This window comes from Chinchilla lanigera, unplaced genomic scaffold (genome assembly GCF_000276665.1).
Source record: "Chinchilla lanigera isolate Chin_1 unplaced genomic scaffold, ChiLan1.0 scaffold00013, whole genome shotgun sequence".
Lineage (NCBI taxonomy): Eukaryota > Metazoa > Chordata > Mammalia > Rodentia > Chinchillidae > Chinchilla > Chinchilla lanigera.
In genome coordinates, this window is record NW_004955414.1 from 17,268,706 (window position 1) to 17,284,891 (window position 16,186).

General features: G+C 37.8%; 1 protein-coding gene across 2 annotated transcripts in view; it reads left to right on the top strand.

Annotated features, from left to right (window-relative positions):
• Positions 1-16,186, top strand: part of Pgm2l1 (phosphoglucomutase 2-like 1) — a 69,224-nt gene that overhangs the window by 27,719 nt on the left and 25,319 nt on the right. The window contains exons 1-2 of one of the 2 annotated variants that reach the window (XM_005379917.2): positions 12,934-12,995; positions 14,872-15,039. In XM_005379917.2, coding sequence (XP_005379974.1) covers positions 14,917-15,039 — 123 coding nt within the window. In that variant the 5' untranslated portion in view covers positions 12,934-12,995; positions 14,872-14,916. Of the gene's footprint in view, positions 1-12,933; positions 12,996-14,871; positions 15,040-16,186 lie in introns of those variants that run through there. The other variant, XM_005379916.2, reaches the window with a different exon arrangement.

The following is a 16,186-nucleotide window of genomic DNA, read 5'->3' on the forward strand; positions in this document are numbered from 1 at the left end:
CAAGTATTTTCAGTTGGCAGGTCATTCCCAATTGCTCCAGTCACATTACCATGCCTTAGTCTCCTGCCTCAGACAGAGCCTTTGCACTAAGCTACATCCTCAGCACCCCGCACCTTTTAAAATTTTGAAGGAAAGGTCTCACTACATTACTAAATTGCCAGGTTTGGGTTCGAATTTTCATTCCTTTTGCTTCAGCCTCCCAGAATGCTGGTATTGCACCACATCTGGCTAACATACATTTAATTGAAGTTCTAAATGAAAGGAAAAAGAAACTGGGCCAAAAGGTGTATTTGAAGAAATCATGACTATGAAGTTTACTAAACTGATAAATGACATCAGTCCAAGGATTAAATCTGGGATTAGCCACATGTGGTAGTACATTTGTAATCCTAGCTACCAGGAAGGCTAAGGCATAAGGGTTGTCAGTTCAGTTCCAGCCTGGGCAACATAGTGAAACCTTATCAAGGAGTGGGGACAGCGACAGGACATGAGGGACACACCTGTATTCCCAAGCAGGAAGATCATGGCTATGCTGGGTTACATAGCAAGACTCTGTCTCAAGAAAGAAAGTTTGTGATTACTTTGTATTCTGTAACTTTTCTTCCTGATTGCATGTATCATCTTTCTATATAAGGAAATAAAGATGTAAAAGATTAATCATCATGAGCAAAAATAATCACATTTTCTTTTTGTTTTACTTTCCTATGTATATATTTGGAATTATGGTTCATATACTTTCCCCTCTAAATATATCATGAATGTTTCCTATAGTACTAAAATTCCCGTGATTTTAATATACCATTTGAATGCATTATTGCATCATACTTTTTATTTAAAATTTTCTATTGAATATGTAGCTACTTAAAATTATTATTAGCATTATTGTAGTGAATATTCTCTAACTCCTAATATGCATCCATAATTATATCTTTGAAATAATTTGTAGAATAGAATTGCTGGGTCAAAGACTGTTTGGTATTTAAGCTGTGTGTTGAGTATCCCTCATTCAAAATGTTTGGGACCAGAAATGATTTAGATTTATAGAGGATTTTTTCATATGTTTTGAAAGATGTTTGCAAAATAAAGCCTTACATAAATGTTTCACATATGGATGGCAAGAAGAATGGTTGGGGATAGACGGGAAAAGGAAGACTTGTGGGGATGGAAATCAGTGTATAGAAAAAGCATTTGGTTGGGACAAAATTGTCAGAAGACCCTGTCTTATCTGTCTTATTTCACACTGAGGACAAACATTAGCTACTGTGTTACGATACATTATTGTTTTTTTTGTTGTTTTGTTTTTGCCTTGGTGTTTTTTCTCTTCTTTTTAAAATGAAAAAAAAGTAGGAAGAAAGGACAAAAAAAATAAACTGCTGAAGCAAACAGTTAAAAAGTACCGTGTAGGGATTTATAGGAGATAGAATAATTTCTCTCATAACATTCAAAAGACAATGGGCTGGTGGGGTGGCTGTGCCCTTCTCAGTATGCAACTTCCACTGTTAATCCAAGCCAGCTGCCCCAGTTTTGTATTGCTCAGCCCGCAGAAGAAAGGATACATTTAGGAGTAGTACAGATTTAATCCTTTCCCGGGTAAGACCTGAAAGTGGAATATATTTCCATTTCATGCTGTTAGTTAGAGCTTAGTCACGTAGTCACACCTAGATATAAGGTAAACTGAAATAGAGCCCTTAAGCTATGCTGTTATGTATGTAAGCAACTAAAACTCTGACTGAAAGAAACAGAGAAATATTGAGCAACAACTAGCACTTCGTCTGTATTGTCAATCTGGTGTCCTCAGGTTAGTGAGTTACTGTCAACATTCTAAAATACTTATGAAACATCTGTGTACCTGTTTATAATTGAAGTAAAGCACTAAAGTTTTTTCTCTTGATTAGAGTAGCATTCAGTGCTATTTGTCAGCAATTGCCCCTTGTGTTTAATTAAAACAATTTTTAAAACAAATTGATACATTTTATTGGGTAACTAATTTTTCAGAGCATGAGGTTCAGTGCAGAAAAACTAAAAGGTGATGAGATTGAGTTCTTGACTTCATTTTTATTTGAGTCTTGGGTCTAACAATCTAAAGGTTGATGGTGTTTTTTGTTTTTGGTGCTGGAGATAGAATGCAAGGCATCACTCTTGCTATGCAAACTCTTTACCATTGAGCTATAGCCTTAGCTCCAAAACATTAGAATTTGGAAGGCTATTTTCTTTTATTGTTAAAACTGATATTTAAAAAACTGGAAAGCAAGAAGGATCTTTAAATTTCAAGCTTCTAAATTTTACTGATAAGCCTCAGAGAGAAATGGTCTGCTGAAGGGCTCATAGCTTATTTTGAAAAAGAGATACAGTAAGTATTGAAGTCGTTTAAGTCTTATGCTACAAAGAAGCTAACATTATAGTAAGAGGCTAACAGAATACTGCCTAAACATTGAAAATACAATTGTGGAAAATGAAGCAGCTTCCCCCCCCCCCCAGTGCCAGGAATCAAACTCACGACCTTGCACTTGCCAGGCAGGAACTGTGCCACTAAGCTAAATCCCCAGCCCCAAACAGCTTTTTTCAGTCAACCACATTACATGAGGTTTTAAGGATTATGTCAGTATTTTTGTATATATATTTTTTAAGCATTGCAGGGTGTGTAACATGTACTCTAGAATTTCATTGGCTTAGAAAATGAAAGTTTATTTCTTGTTACAATGCAGTCAGTGCTGGTACATGAGATAAGAGAGGGGGCATTTTGTTCCATGAAGTCCTTCATTCTGTTTTGTTGCTACAAATTCCTCTAGGTCCTTAGAGTCTTCTCTATTTAGAGGGTAAATGGAAAAAGAGGATGGGGGAAAGGTTTTGGTGGATAGGCCTGCAAATGGTTCACATCTTTTTTTTTCTTTTCTTTTTTCATATGAACTCTGTCATATGTCTTTCTAGCTCAAAAAGAAGCTGGAAAACATACATGCCCAGGAAGAAGAGTAGAACATCTTTCTATTTGTTACAAGTGAGGGTACCAAAACAAAATTATCTGCTCAAAGTCATGAACCTAAATACTATTGACCCCTTAAACTTAATGTACTGTACTTAGTACTCCACATAATCACTGGCTGATAAAACCTGTAGAACCTGAAAAGCTAATCTTAAAAGTCATCATACTTGCTTAGAATGTAAAGTCCAAGAGGAGGTCAAACAACTTTTCCTGGATTATCTAGCTTGCTAAATGTAGACTCAAAATCAGGGCCAAGCCTTCTAGTATCCTATGATGATCCACTGAGCTGCTGACCAGTAATTGAATCCTTAATTTGTCAAGAAAAGTGTGATGTGTCAGCATATCTAAGAAAGACAATCAACATTGGAGATATTTGTGTTAATATGTTTTATATTTGTTTTGTTTGTTTTATTGGTACTGAGGATTGAACCCAGTGTCTTGGGCATGCTAGGCAAGCACTCTGACACTGAACTATTTCTCTTACCAAAAAATATATATATTTATATATATACCTAAAATATACATTATATATGTGTATATATATATATATATATATATTTTTTTTTTAAGCTTTTTTTAAGTTTTTTGAGACAGGGTCTTGCTGTGTAATCCAGGCTGGCCTTGAACTCCTGTCAGCCCTCATGCTTCAGTCTCCCAAGTGCTGGCATGCACTACCAACCACTCCCAGCCCAAAAAATATTTTTATCTAAAAATACTTTCATTTGTTAAAGCTTTCAGAGAGGATTGACTGTGTCAATGACAATAAAATTTTGCCTTTTTCCCCCCTGTGCTAGGGATTCAACCAAGGGTCTTAAACATGCTAGGAAAGCACTCTACTGCTGAGCTACACCCCTAGCCCAATGTATGTGTGTCAGCTCGCTTAAAGGGCCCAACAGAGATTTTCAGAGGTGAGGTTCCAAAGTTAAAGAGCACACATGTTCAAGACATCAGCAACGATAGCAGGCAGCATGGAGTAGAGCAGAGTGCCAGAGTGAGAGCACAAGAGAGTGGCCTGTGTCTTCACTGTATAATTCTTATACAGATTGTTATCTCATATTTACATTCTTTTATAGTGCTGTAATGAGCACATGTGTGTTTACCTGTGCTAAGTCACGGTAACATAACTATATCCTACTGTGCGCCTGCATGAGACAAGCAGGGTCATGTCTGAGTGGTTCCCCACATCCCACCCCCTCAAAGGTCAGGGGTATATAAATGTAACATTCTATATTTAACATGGCAAAAGTACCTCCTTGCTTTGTAGTTAACAAATCAAGAACCATGTGGTTTTGCAAAACCACTTTTTTCATTTTTGTTTGTTTGTTTTGGTCTTTTTGAGACAGGGTCTCGCTATGCAGTTCAGGCTGGCCTTGAGCTCACTTTGTAGCCCAGGCTGGTCTCGAATTCGCAGTGATCTTCCTGCCTCAGCCTTCCGAGTGCTCGGATTACAGGTGTGCACCACCATGCCCTGCCAAAACCAGTTTTTTCATTTGAAAAGTTTCATCCATAAGCAACATTAAAGCCTGGCAGGTAACATTTAAGGCCTGGGCCATATGTTGAGCAAGGGCTTCAACCTGGAAGGCTAAGTTTATGGTCCTTGGCCCTGGTCAGATGCTACCCCTGGTCAGACACTATTCCTACCAGCATCAGCAGTCAGTTTTTCTGGTCAGATGCTATTCCTAGTGGTCAGCCATTGCAATGCCTGGTCAAGACGTCTGTTAAGTCATTTTCCAGTGAGAGGAGGTGCTCACATCCTGAACTATGATACCCTACATGATCAGCTTTTTTGGCCACGCTCCTATATGTCTCACCACAGGTCAGCACCTCACAAGGGACAGTGCCCTATCTTGAGCTGCCCAAGTTGGCAGCCAGAGCATCAGCCCCCTAAAGATGGCTTAGCTGTCTGTATACACACATAGGGAACCGTCACACATCACAAACTGCAACTCTGTCTGCAACTCTGCCCGTTGGCTTGACTTGCCTATTTTGGTTTCAAACCAGAGTATTTCTCTACTGGGCCGGACAGCAACTGCTGTCCATTGAGGGGTTGAGTCATGGCTAGACCCATCAGTATATCCAGCATCAGCTGGAGGTCCCTCTTTCCCTTCTGCATAGGGACTAGTGATCAAGTCTAGTAGTCCGTCCGCCCAGATGGATTCCTGGGCCGTGTACCTCATGGGTCCCAAAACCGTTGCCAGTTCAGCTGCCAACAGGCTAGCTGAGAAAGAAGCAATTGTTGGAGGTAGGTCCCCCAACACATGAGAGTGGGAGCCTGTGCCACTCCATTCCTGGGACAGGCTATACCCAGCCCTCTGTCAGTGATTCCTCACAGGCATGCAGAGCAGTGTATAGTGCTGCTGTTTCTCAATCGGGGAATACCAGCTCTTGGCTCCTTTCCACAACTGTGACCAAAACCCAACAAGGTGCTTCTGCTTCCTCTGTTTTTGCCATAGGCCCTAGCCAAATCCATTATTATGCACACTGATGGTTAGGATAAATGGCAGGTTAGGTTCACTGACTCATAGGGCTTGCACCTATGAAACAACCCTTTGTGAGTCCAGCAAGCAGCTTCCACTGTATCTATCCAGCAGGCAGCTTTTGCTGCGTCTGTCCAGCCCTGTGTTGTGCCCCTTTGGGCCATCTGGTATAAAGGGTGCAGCAGGGTAGTTAGATGTGATATATCTGCCAAAAACTTAGCAAGCCCACATAGTTACAAAATTGTAATTATGGTTACACCTGTAATTGGCATACTGTCATGGGCCTAGTCTTCCCTGACCATATAACACCCAAGAATTTGACAGACAACCAGGTTTCCTGGACCTTGACTTTGTTCATGGCCCACCTCATGCCAGCAAAGCTTCCTTCAGACTGCTTAGTGGCTTTTAAATGTGCAAGACAATCAGAGGTTAACTTAATATCATCAATACAAAACAATGACACAGAGTGGCTTGGCCCAGGTGGCCAAGTCCTGGGCCACCCGGCTATAACACAAAGTTGGACTATGCAAATAGCCTGTGGCAACATCTGGAAGGTCCATTGCTTGCCCTCCTGGGTGAAGGCAAATTGGTCCTAACTGCCAGCATCAGGGTGAGACTTCACAGTCATTTGCCATGACCCCTCTGTCTTCTGTCCCTGCATACTAAAGGGCTCTGTGCAGGGAGTATCATCCATACTTTCTCCAATTTCAAGACAGCCTGTCCCATCTCCTCATGGCCTCTGGGTATCCAGCACTGCTTCACGCACAACCCACGTGGCCTGTGGGAGAATCGATGCATGGCGCAGATGGCCTCAGACTATGGTTTTTACCATGTGAATTCACAACTGGAATTCTCCCTGCATGGTGCTGAGCTGAGCACCAGTCAGTATGTCCACACCCAGTATGTTTTCAGCAACTGGAGAAACATAAACATCACATAAGCAGGGGGGCAAGCACCCAATACCCAAAATCAGCTGGGTCTTCTGGACCATGATGTAGTGACCTCCATATCCTTCTATGCATGCAGTAGGTCCAATAAAAAAATCTGAGTTGCCTTATATTAGTGTTGATTCAGCTTCAATATCCACCAATGCTAGTACACACTGCACATTCTTTAGGGACCAGTAAATAGTCAATTCCACATGTGGTCTCCAGTCTCCCGGGACCCCCAAGACCTGGGTACCTCAGCCTGTCTCATAATAAAGGTAAAAGGAAGCCATTGTCACTTTTTCCTGCTTCACTGGGCCGCTTTGGCCTTCTGGCCCTGGCCCACTGGCTGGTATTGCTGCTTAGGGCATAACTGCCTCCAGAGAGGCAGCAACACATCAGCAGCTTGGCCAGGGGCCAGCAGATCCATCCAGATCTGGCACCAGCCAATGTTCAGTGGCCCTACAGCCTGTCCTTGCGGGGATGGCCCCACTTGCCCAAGGCCTCCCTTCTTTTTCTACTTTGTTGGTACAGTTTTTACAGATCTCACTTTACCATGGCGTTTCACTTCCATATCTTCCAGCCTGGCCAAAGCATCAGCAGCATTATGGATCAGGTGATCTGTAAAGGGGGCTAGAAGGGCTGCACTGACCGGAATGTGCCAGCCAGCCTGCTTGCTAGGATTATGTCCTTCCTGCACGCTGTCAGCAGTTCCTCATTTGGGCTAGTGCAAACATCACCTGCTGCATGCCCATGTCATGTAGCACAGTTATCAAGTCTAGATAGTGGTTTGCTCCAGAAGATCACCTGGATTCTCCCAAACCAGGCAAGCCACTGCCATCCACCAGTTTATCACAGGCTGATTATCTTCTGGGGCTGTCTTATGCACATCCTGCAGAACCCGTCTCAGAGAGGATGCTGGCTATGCTGGCTATTTGGAACATCTCTGTGGACATAACTCTGTGTTATCAGCCCCATCATCTGGCAGCCATAGCAGCCACACAGGCAGAGTTTCACCCACCTTCTGCTTTAATTGTTTGCCAGCTCCCTGCAGCTCCATGGTCATGTAGCTGATGAAGGTTGTGGGCAGAGTAGAGGTAGGCAACCCTCCCAGGCCTCCTCCCTGGGCTAGGGATTCCCCTAACTCCACTTTCTGACGAATAGCTGGCCTAGCATGCAAAACCAGGGAATTTTCCCAGGGGTTTTTTCGCATGAGGAGTTATGCTTCTGGAGACATTTCTGGAGGAGGCAGTGTTTCCCGTGCCTCACAATCTGAGCTTCACAGCAGCCAGCTGTTGCTCAAGGCTCTTCTCTATCTGCTGCAGCTGGTGTACGTGCTGGACAAGGCCATCCTCCTCTTGATTTATGCAGCAAAAGAGTGAAAAACAGCCAAGCTACCTACCCTGCTGTTTTGTGGTGAGTGGGAGGAATTTGTCTATTGTTTTTAAGGTTTGCAAGGCACCCCCAGGCTCCAAATGAACTGATTCCTAGTCCTCCAGCACCTTCCAAGTTGCCAAGAAGGTGGCTACAGTAGCCATAGGGTCACTTAGCAGCCTTTCCCTGGGCTCTCCCTCACCTTTGGGCATTGTTTTCACAGCTTCCATGGGACCAGTCACCTCAGTGTCCTGCCAACCATGCCAGTTGTCGGCCCGCTCAGGGGGCCCAAGGAAGATTGTTGGCCTGCTCAGGTGAGGTCCCAAGGTTAAAGAACACACATGTGCAAGACATCAGCAACAATAGCAGGCAGCATGGAGCAGAGGAGAGCCAGAGTGAGAGCCCAAGACAGCTGCCTGTGTCTTTATTGTATAATCCTTTTTAAATTTTTTTTATTTTAAAGAGAAAAGAAAACAACAACCACTAAGACAAAATAAAACAACACAAAAACAATAAAAAGGATACAAAATTTCAAAACAAGGTGATAGTAAATTAACAATGATTGTTACATTACATAATGTTATCTTCAGTGAAGTTGCTCAGATTACTAGATGGAAGAATGCAAGACTGACCAAACAATTAAAGAAAATAAAAAAATAATAAAAAACCATTAGAAACAATACAGAGTTTCACTAATCAAGGTAGTAGGGATTCAACAATGGTTGTTATATTGCTCTTGTTGTCTTCCAGTTAGTTTGTTCACCTTACCAGATATAATCATGCAGAATTGGTCAGAAAAAGAAAAATTTAAGCATTAACTGTTCCTTTCAGTTAAACCAATAGATATCAGCAGTACAATTATCCCTGGTATCCTTATATATCCATATATATTTTTTCTCCTTCCTTCCTTTTTTTCTTTTCTCCTTTCCCTCATCCCAGTTGTTCCTTCCCTTTGAGCAACTTCTTTCCCTTTCATAATATATACAGGTGGTTATCTCATATTTACACTCTTGTATAGTACCATAACCAGCACATGTGTATTTACCTGTGCTAAGCCATGGTGACATAACTGTATCCCACTGTGCACCTGTGCTAGATAAGTGGGGTCACATCCTCAGGTGTCCTTAGATGCCCCTGAGCTTTGAAGCAGTCTGAGGGGTTCCCCACAATGTGGTTGATTGGAAACAACTGTAGTGATGGTGCTGGTGTTTTGTTGTTGCTGTTTTAAAAAGATTGTCTAGCTGCTGTAGTACACATCTGTAATCCCTGCTACTCAGGAAGTTGAGGCAGAAAGATCACCAGCTTGAGGCCAGCCTGCACAACTTAGTGGGACCTTGTCTCAGAATTCTAAAAGGAACTGGGAGTGCAGCTCAGTGGCAGACTACTTACCTGATATGTGCACAGCCCTGGATCCATTTCCTAATACCATTAAAACAACAACAAAAAACTGTCTAAGTGGATTTAAACTTTAAAAGAAAATAATGAAGATTTAAATTTTTATCTTTCACATTAATCTTGGCATCTCCAATATTATACTGAAATGATAACAATATGCTATATTTTAAAAGGTATTTTCTGCTTTTCAGGTAGTGAGCATTTTCGTTTCCTGAGTTGATTCTTTTTAATTCACTGAGTGATTATTCAAGTAAATCTCATCTGACAAGTATAACATTCAAGTTTTTACCTAAGCCAGCTTATGCTAATTTCTTCCAAAATTTTAATGATAGGGAAATTAAATTTAGAATTATATAAAGATCCTTTAAATGGGAAAACACTGATTTGTTTAACATGATTGTGTTTTGATTCAATCAGGAAGCATCTGATTTTGAAAGCCTGCTTTGCTCCAGGGCTCTCGGGAAATGGATAAGCAAGCTGGCTGACCCTCAGGAGTAAATGTCAGCTGTGTTCTCCCTTCAGATTTTCAGATTACAGTTTCCTATTTTAACTCTGTTCGGAAATAAACTTTAAAACTTTTTCTCGTGGTTACATTAAACTGGTATTTATTATTTATACATAAATCTCTAATGGTAACATTAGAACTATTATTTACAGTTTTATAATTTTAGTTGTTTTGAGGTTAGTAAAGAGTCAGTTTTTACTTTGGATTCCCTATAGATGAATAAAAATATTGGGATTTGGAGTTGTTAATATATACTTTATTCTTTTAGATCTGTTCTAATCTTCAAAATAATGAATTCATGGCTTAGACTGTTTTTAAGCTTCAGGTCTAGAATATTAACAGAATAGACTCAAGTTGTATAGGAATTATAAAAATGTTAAGTTTGGTTATCATGGTTTTCCTCATGATATCCCATCCTGCTTCCTCCAGGGTATACTTTCATCTTGCTTTTTTCTTTTACTCAGCCCAAACTTGTGCAAAGCCAATTTCTCTCACACTCTTCACTTTTACTTTTTTGAATAAATTTTACCATTGCTTTTTGCTCATTCCATTCATTTCTTTGAGATGAGAAGCTGGAAAAAATAGGTTTGTGAAATAAGTAGAAAAAAGATTTACAGATAAATTCACTGGCAAGCTTGATTTTTTTTTAACACATTTTATATACATTTATATTTATTATATATAAATAATACATTTCAACCATATAAAGCCACAGCAATTCATTGAATTAGAACCTGAAGGAAAATTTTTAGTATGCAGGTAAAATTTGAAAATAATGCATGACTATAATTGTATACTCTTTACCTTACTGATTTCATACTAACAATTAGCTTTATTCCTAATTATAGCATGATAGGTTCAGAAAAACTTGGATGAGTCCAAATGATCCTTCTTAGTGAATGCTGATACTTTCATTTAATGGTAGGTAAAGTTGATGTGATTTTACTCTGCTGTGTAGTTTTCTTCACTTCTATGAAAGTTTGTAAGAAGTTAAATTTGTTAAAAGAAACACTTCCACATACTTAAATAAGATATTTAAAATTTCTTCTTTCATATTTTCTTTGAATTTGGGCCTACAGTTCTACAATATGGACAAAATAAAATTATATGAGTATTATATAAGAAAATACTTTCCTTTTTTTATCTTAGCAACATAAAACTGCAGCAATCCATAGGATTAGACCTAAAGGAAAAATTATGGTAAATAGGTAAAATTTTAAAATAATGCATGGTTTTAGTTCTCTGTTCTTTTTTTTAAATTCTGTATTCTTTAGCTTATGGACTTCATACTAAACAGTTAGCTTTATTCCTGACAAGTGTAGAAAATACTAATAGTCACTAAAATCTCTTTGGATTTCCTGCAGGATTACATTTTTTGACTATTAAAATTATTGGGATTTTAGAATATGATAATTAAGAGAAATTTTAATTGAGATTGAATGCATTTATAAATAATTTTCATTTTATGGGGCTGGGGATTTAGCTCAGCGGCAAAGCGCCTGCCTGGCAAGCGCAAGGTCGTGAGTTCGGTTCCCGGTACCGGAGAAAAACCAAAAAAAAAAAAAAAAAAAAAAAAAAAAAAGAATAATTTTCATTTTATATAATAGGTCAGTAAGTATATTCTAGAAATACATAAATTATATAACTTTCCTATTGACTAATAATTTTAAAGGTGCTTTTCTTTTATAATTGGCATCAGTTGAACTCTTTGGTTTTTTTGCTGATTAGACTTGTCTCCTCAAGTAATGTGTTGTAAATAAGCATATTTAAATAACAAACAATGATTTGTATTGGAAAAAGTTTTAATATACATTTTATGGGTTAGACTACATTAATAGCTTCCTGTGAGCAGAAGCAGGGGGGCAATTTATAGGTAAAAAGTATTCACATAGACATATATGTAGTGATTTTCTTAGCTATTTTGAATACCTAACCAATTTTTACCCTAAAAAATGAGTAAAATGTACATAAACTATCCACACAATATCATGACTGTACAGTACAGTAACTCACTTTTTCCACCTTAAACTTTGTCTCTGATATGCCCTTCAGAAATGATCATTATTTCTAGTGTCTTTTTTTGCATGGAATATTTCTGGAGGGTATATAAATACATATACCTCTTTTCACATAAATTAAAGCAATATACTCTTCCCTTTTCATTTACTGTATCTGAGTTCAACATGGAAATTGCATTTTAAAATAATTTGCTTATAGTTCTTTTAGATCTTCATGTTACAGTGTATTAAAATCAGTGATTTTAAAACTTTAACAAAAAAATACCCAATTTCATTATATGAATGGAAAAATATAAGATACAGCTACACACTTTTTAAAGTTCTTTTTTAGAGTTTGTAATGACATGTAATGGCAGTGTGTAGATAGCACAGTATAGACTGGAGAAATCTGAATTTAAGGTAGATTTCAAATGCCTATGTTCATAATTGTTTAGCACTTTTTACCATACAGGTTTACTTATTATGTTTAATATATCATGAGTCTTTAATTTTTTATGTTTATCTAACTTACAAGCTTTTCAGGATGATAATTAGGTTAATACTGGTTATGAAGCTTCATAATAGGAATTTTTAGGCCCTATCTAGTAGCTGTGCAGTACTCATTAAGCCCATAACATTTTTGTCTGATAGGTCATTTTTATATTTATATAACTGTAATAAAAATGATTATTTTTTACTTTATAGCTGGAGTTAAATTGCATTAGAAACATTATTAACCTGCTTGATACAATTATTTTGTTTTTAGTATAGATCTTATTTGTTTTTATAGTATATAGAAATTATTTGTTTTTAGTATAGATCTTAAGCCAGACCAACTGGCTTAAAACCTGTGTAAGTCTTAAGTGCTAGCTCAGTCTTATGCAACTCTCTATGTAAATCTCAGTTTCTATACAATGGCAATATTAACAGTACCAGTAAGAATGCTGCAGTGAATATTCTTGTATGGATATCTTAGTTTGTGTGAAGATACTTCCACGGACAGAAATACCGAGACTTGTGCAGCCAGTGGGATCCTGAGAGGGGCAACAGGAGATTAGGAAAATACTATAGACACATACTAAAACGAAAACTGGGACTGGGTGGGACCTGACCTCTCAGATGGAGAGGTAATGACAACCCAGCATGGTCTGCCTCTTTATTTATACACAGCAAAAAGGAGGAAGTGCACACTGAAGTCAAAAGTGCAAGGTCTCAGTGTTTTGCTGAGAACACTGAAAGCAAAACATTCTCAAAGCTATCTGTGATGTAGTTAACAGGGAAGAACACCAAGGCCAGACATCTTCTGGACTGGCCTTGGTGTAACAAGGTTTACGACTTGGTGTAAGTATAAACAACTGGTTTACATGGCTTGCCTCTGGAGCTCCGTGTTCTCGGGGCTGGCCTTGCTTTAGCCCTGAATATGTGGTCAATCTCCAGCTCAGCCGCTCCCCACACAGAAAAAAAATCTGTGAGCCAAAAAGCTTATGCAGTTTAAAATTTAATACACTGCTACAAAAACACTAAAAAGACCATCCCATTTTTCATTTTCACTAACTGTGTAACAGTGCCATGTATCCTTTACATATGAAACATCCACTGAATTTTTGCTTTTCCTATTCCTATCTTTGAATGTTAACCTTCTCCAAGTCTGTTTTACCTCGCTATTAAATGTGGTGATAGCTTAGACATTGGAATAATATGCTAGTAACTCAAGCAGTATTTATATTTTTCTCTTAATAATTGCTCATTTTTATGTAGGCTATATAGTGTTAATACATACCATTTATAAGACAGAAACTCCTTGAGTCTAGGTTACCTATGTATTTTTAAATATTTATCAGTTTTAAATATTAAAATTTCAGTTAATCAAAATTTTTCAAATCTCACTAGTTTAGCCATGTACTTTAATTTTCATTATAAACAGAAAACTGTTTTGCTGTTATTTTATATTAGTATGTTTTTATCCCTTTGCATGTACAAATATACTCTAATATTTAGTACCTTTTGGATGCCTTGGTTTGTAATTCCAATATTCATTGTCATTACCACTACATAGGCGATATATGTAGAAAATATAAATAGTACAGACTCAATCCATAACCTTGAGGAGACTCAATCCATAACCTTGAGGAGAAATATTGTTTCACTTTACTTTCTTAATATTTGACTCTTCTAAAAAGAAAATAAAAGCAAATTGTATTTAAGTTTTATTATCATTTCCTTTCCATTTGAAATCTGTTGCTGTTTGTTTGTTTGTTTGTTTGTTTTTTCCGGTACTGGGAATCGAACTCATGACCTTGCGCTTGCCAGGCAGGCACTGTGCTGCTGAGCTAAATCCCCAGCCCCTTCTGTTGCTTTTTGTATTCTTATTTTTTGGTGCTGAGAATTGAATTCAGGGCTTTACATGTACTAAGCACATTTTCTACTACTGAGCTACACCTGCATCGTCAAATCTGTTACTTTTTGGTGAAACACTCTTTGAGTCATAAATATCCTTAAGATTTATGAAAATAAGTTAAAGTGCATTCTAATGAAATACAGAAAACTAAAATATGGATGTTGGTATGCCATACCTGTCCAGCCATGTTTGGATTTTAATGAAAATCCAGCATGACACATTTGACACATAAGACCTTTTTGTGTTCAGTTTATATTGTAATAAGTTACTCAGTTTTCTGTGTTTTTAAAGAGTGGTAAAATTTATCTGGTTATTTGACTTGCAGAGCTTTAGGTAGCTAGATGGCATGTTTTGAAGCATTTATCCCTCATCTTCCTTTTTTTTTTTTTTTTTTTTTTTGATTTTTCTCCAGTACTGGGAACCGAACTCACGACCTTGCGCTTGCCAAGCAGGCGCTTTTGCCGCTGAGCTAAATCCCCAGCCCCACCCTCATCTTCCAATTGCTGTGCTTTTGACTAAGAAATTTATTTTAGATCTGTAGCTTGTACATTTATCAAATTGTTAAAAAGAACATTCTTGATTATGTTATTGTAAAATGCTATAAAAATTACACATTGTAAATCACCTGCAATAGGGTCTGGCTCCTTTGAGGACTCAGTAAGGAACAGACATTGTTTTTATTGTGCATACTAATATTAATAGCAATGTGGAATTTATAGTAAATGTAGAACCTTGTGATGTGTGCACATGGACCCCCAGAAAAGCTTAATGTTGGAACTCTGTAACCCTGATTAAGCTTTAACCTCTTTTTTTTAATAGAATCCCAAAACAAAAGAGCAGATTGAAAATCTGTTACGGAATGGGATGAATAAGGAGTTGAGAGATCGCCTTTGTTGCCGAATGACTTTTGGGACTGCAGGACTTCGTTCTGCCATGGGAGCAGGATTTTGCTATATTAATGATCTTACAGTAATACAGTCAACACAGGTAAATATTATAAACTATTATATGTGTGATTTTTTTTCACTGTTTATTTTGCTGTATTAGTTAGGCTAGTGCCTTTGTTTTCTTTTTTTTGTTCAGGAAAGTATTCTTGTATTAATAAAAAATGTTGACCAAATTCTGACTTTTGAACTTGCCTGAGATTTATCTTAAAAGTCATTTACATATCTTCAACGTCACAGGCTAATTCATTGATCATTAGTTATTTTAGTTGCCATTGTCAACTTTTTGAGCATGCTACTTTTAGAAAGAAGACAGTTACACATGTTGGTATATGGCTATTCATAAAGGTTAACCAGAGTATTTGGCAAATTTAGTTGAAAGTATTTCATTTAAACATGGTTTTCCATATCCATTTGAGAATTCTTTTAATACAATTATGTAATATGATACAATTTATTTTCTTTTCATTTTTATGCACCAGATTTTAGAAACAAATTGCTTTTCTTCCCAGTGAATCATCCTCATGTTTCAAGAAACTATACTTTTGAGGCCAGTAATGCATTTAGCATATAAAAATAATCCTGGTTTATAGAATACCTTAGTGGACGTAACTCTAATCAATACTACCAAACAGTAAATCATCTTTAGCCTTGTTCTAAGAGCATCTCTAAAGCCAAGGGTGAATGCAAGCGATAGAGGAGATGAAATTAAAAGATGACTGAGATAGGTAGATACATGTCACCTTTCCTACCTACTCCCTCACCACCTCCTTTCTAGTCCTCAACCAGAAATGCATCTAGTCCAGTCCTTTTATGTATTCTGTTTCTTCATAAGCAAAGCCAGATAGAATCTGATTCTTAAACTCAACCCTTTCAAACTCTAGATATAAAGGAATAGCTAGAGATTAGATGGATTCTTATGGCAGACAATAATATGAGGCTCTGTCAGCTTTTAGGTTTTTTTTTTTTTTTGAGACAGGATTTCACTATGCAGTTCAGCCTGGCCTTAAACTCATTTTGTAGCCCAGGCAATCCTCCTGCCTCAACCTCCTGGGTGCTAGGATTACAAGCATGCACTACCACGCCCAGAAGGATAACATTATTATTAGAATATGTTTGTGAAACTAACCTACTTGGGATGTATTAATCTCTGTCTTTCTATCTGTCATATAGAGTAGGTTGGGAGAAAT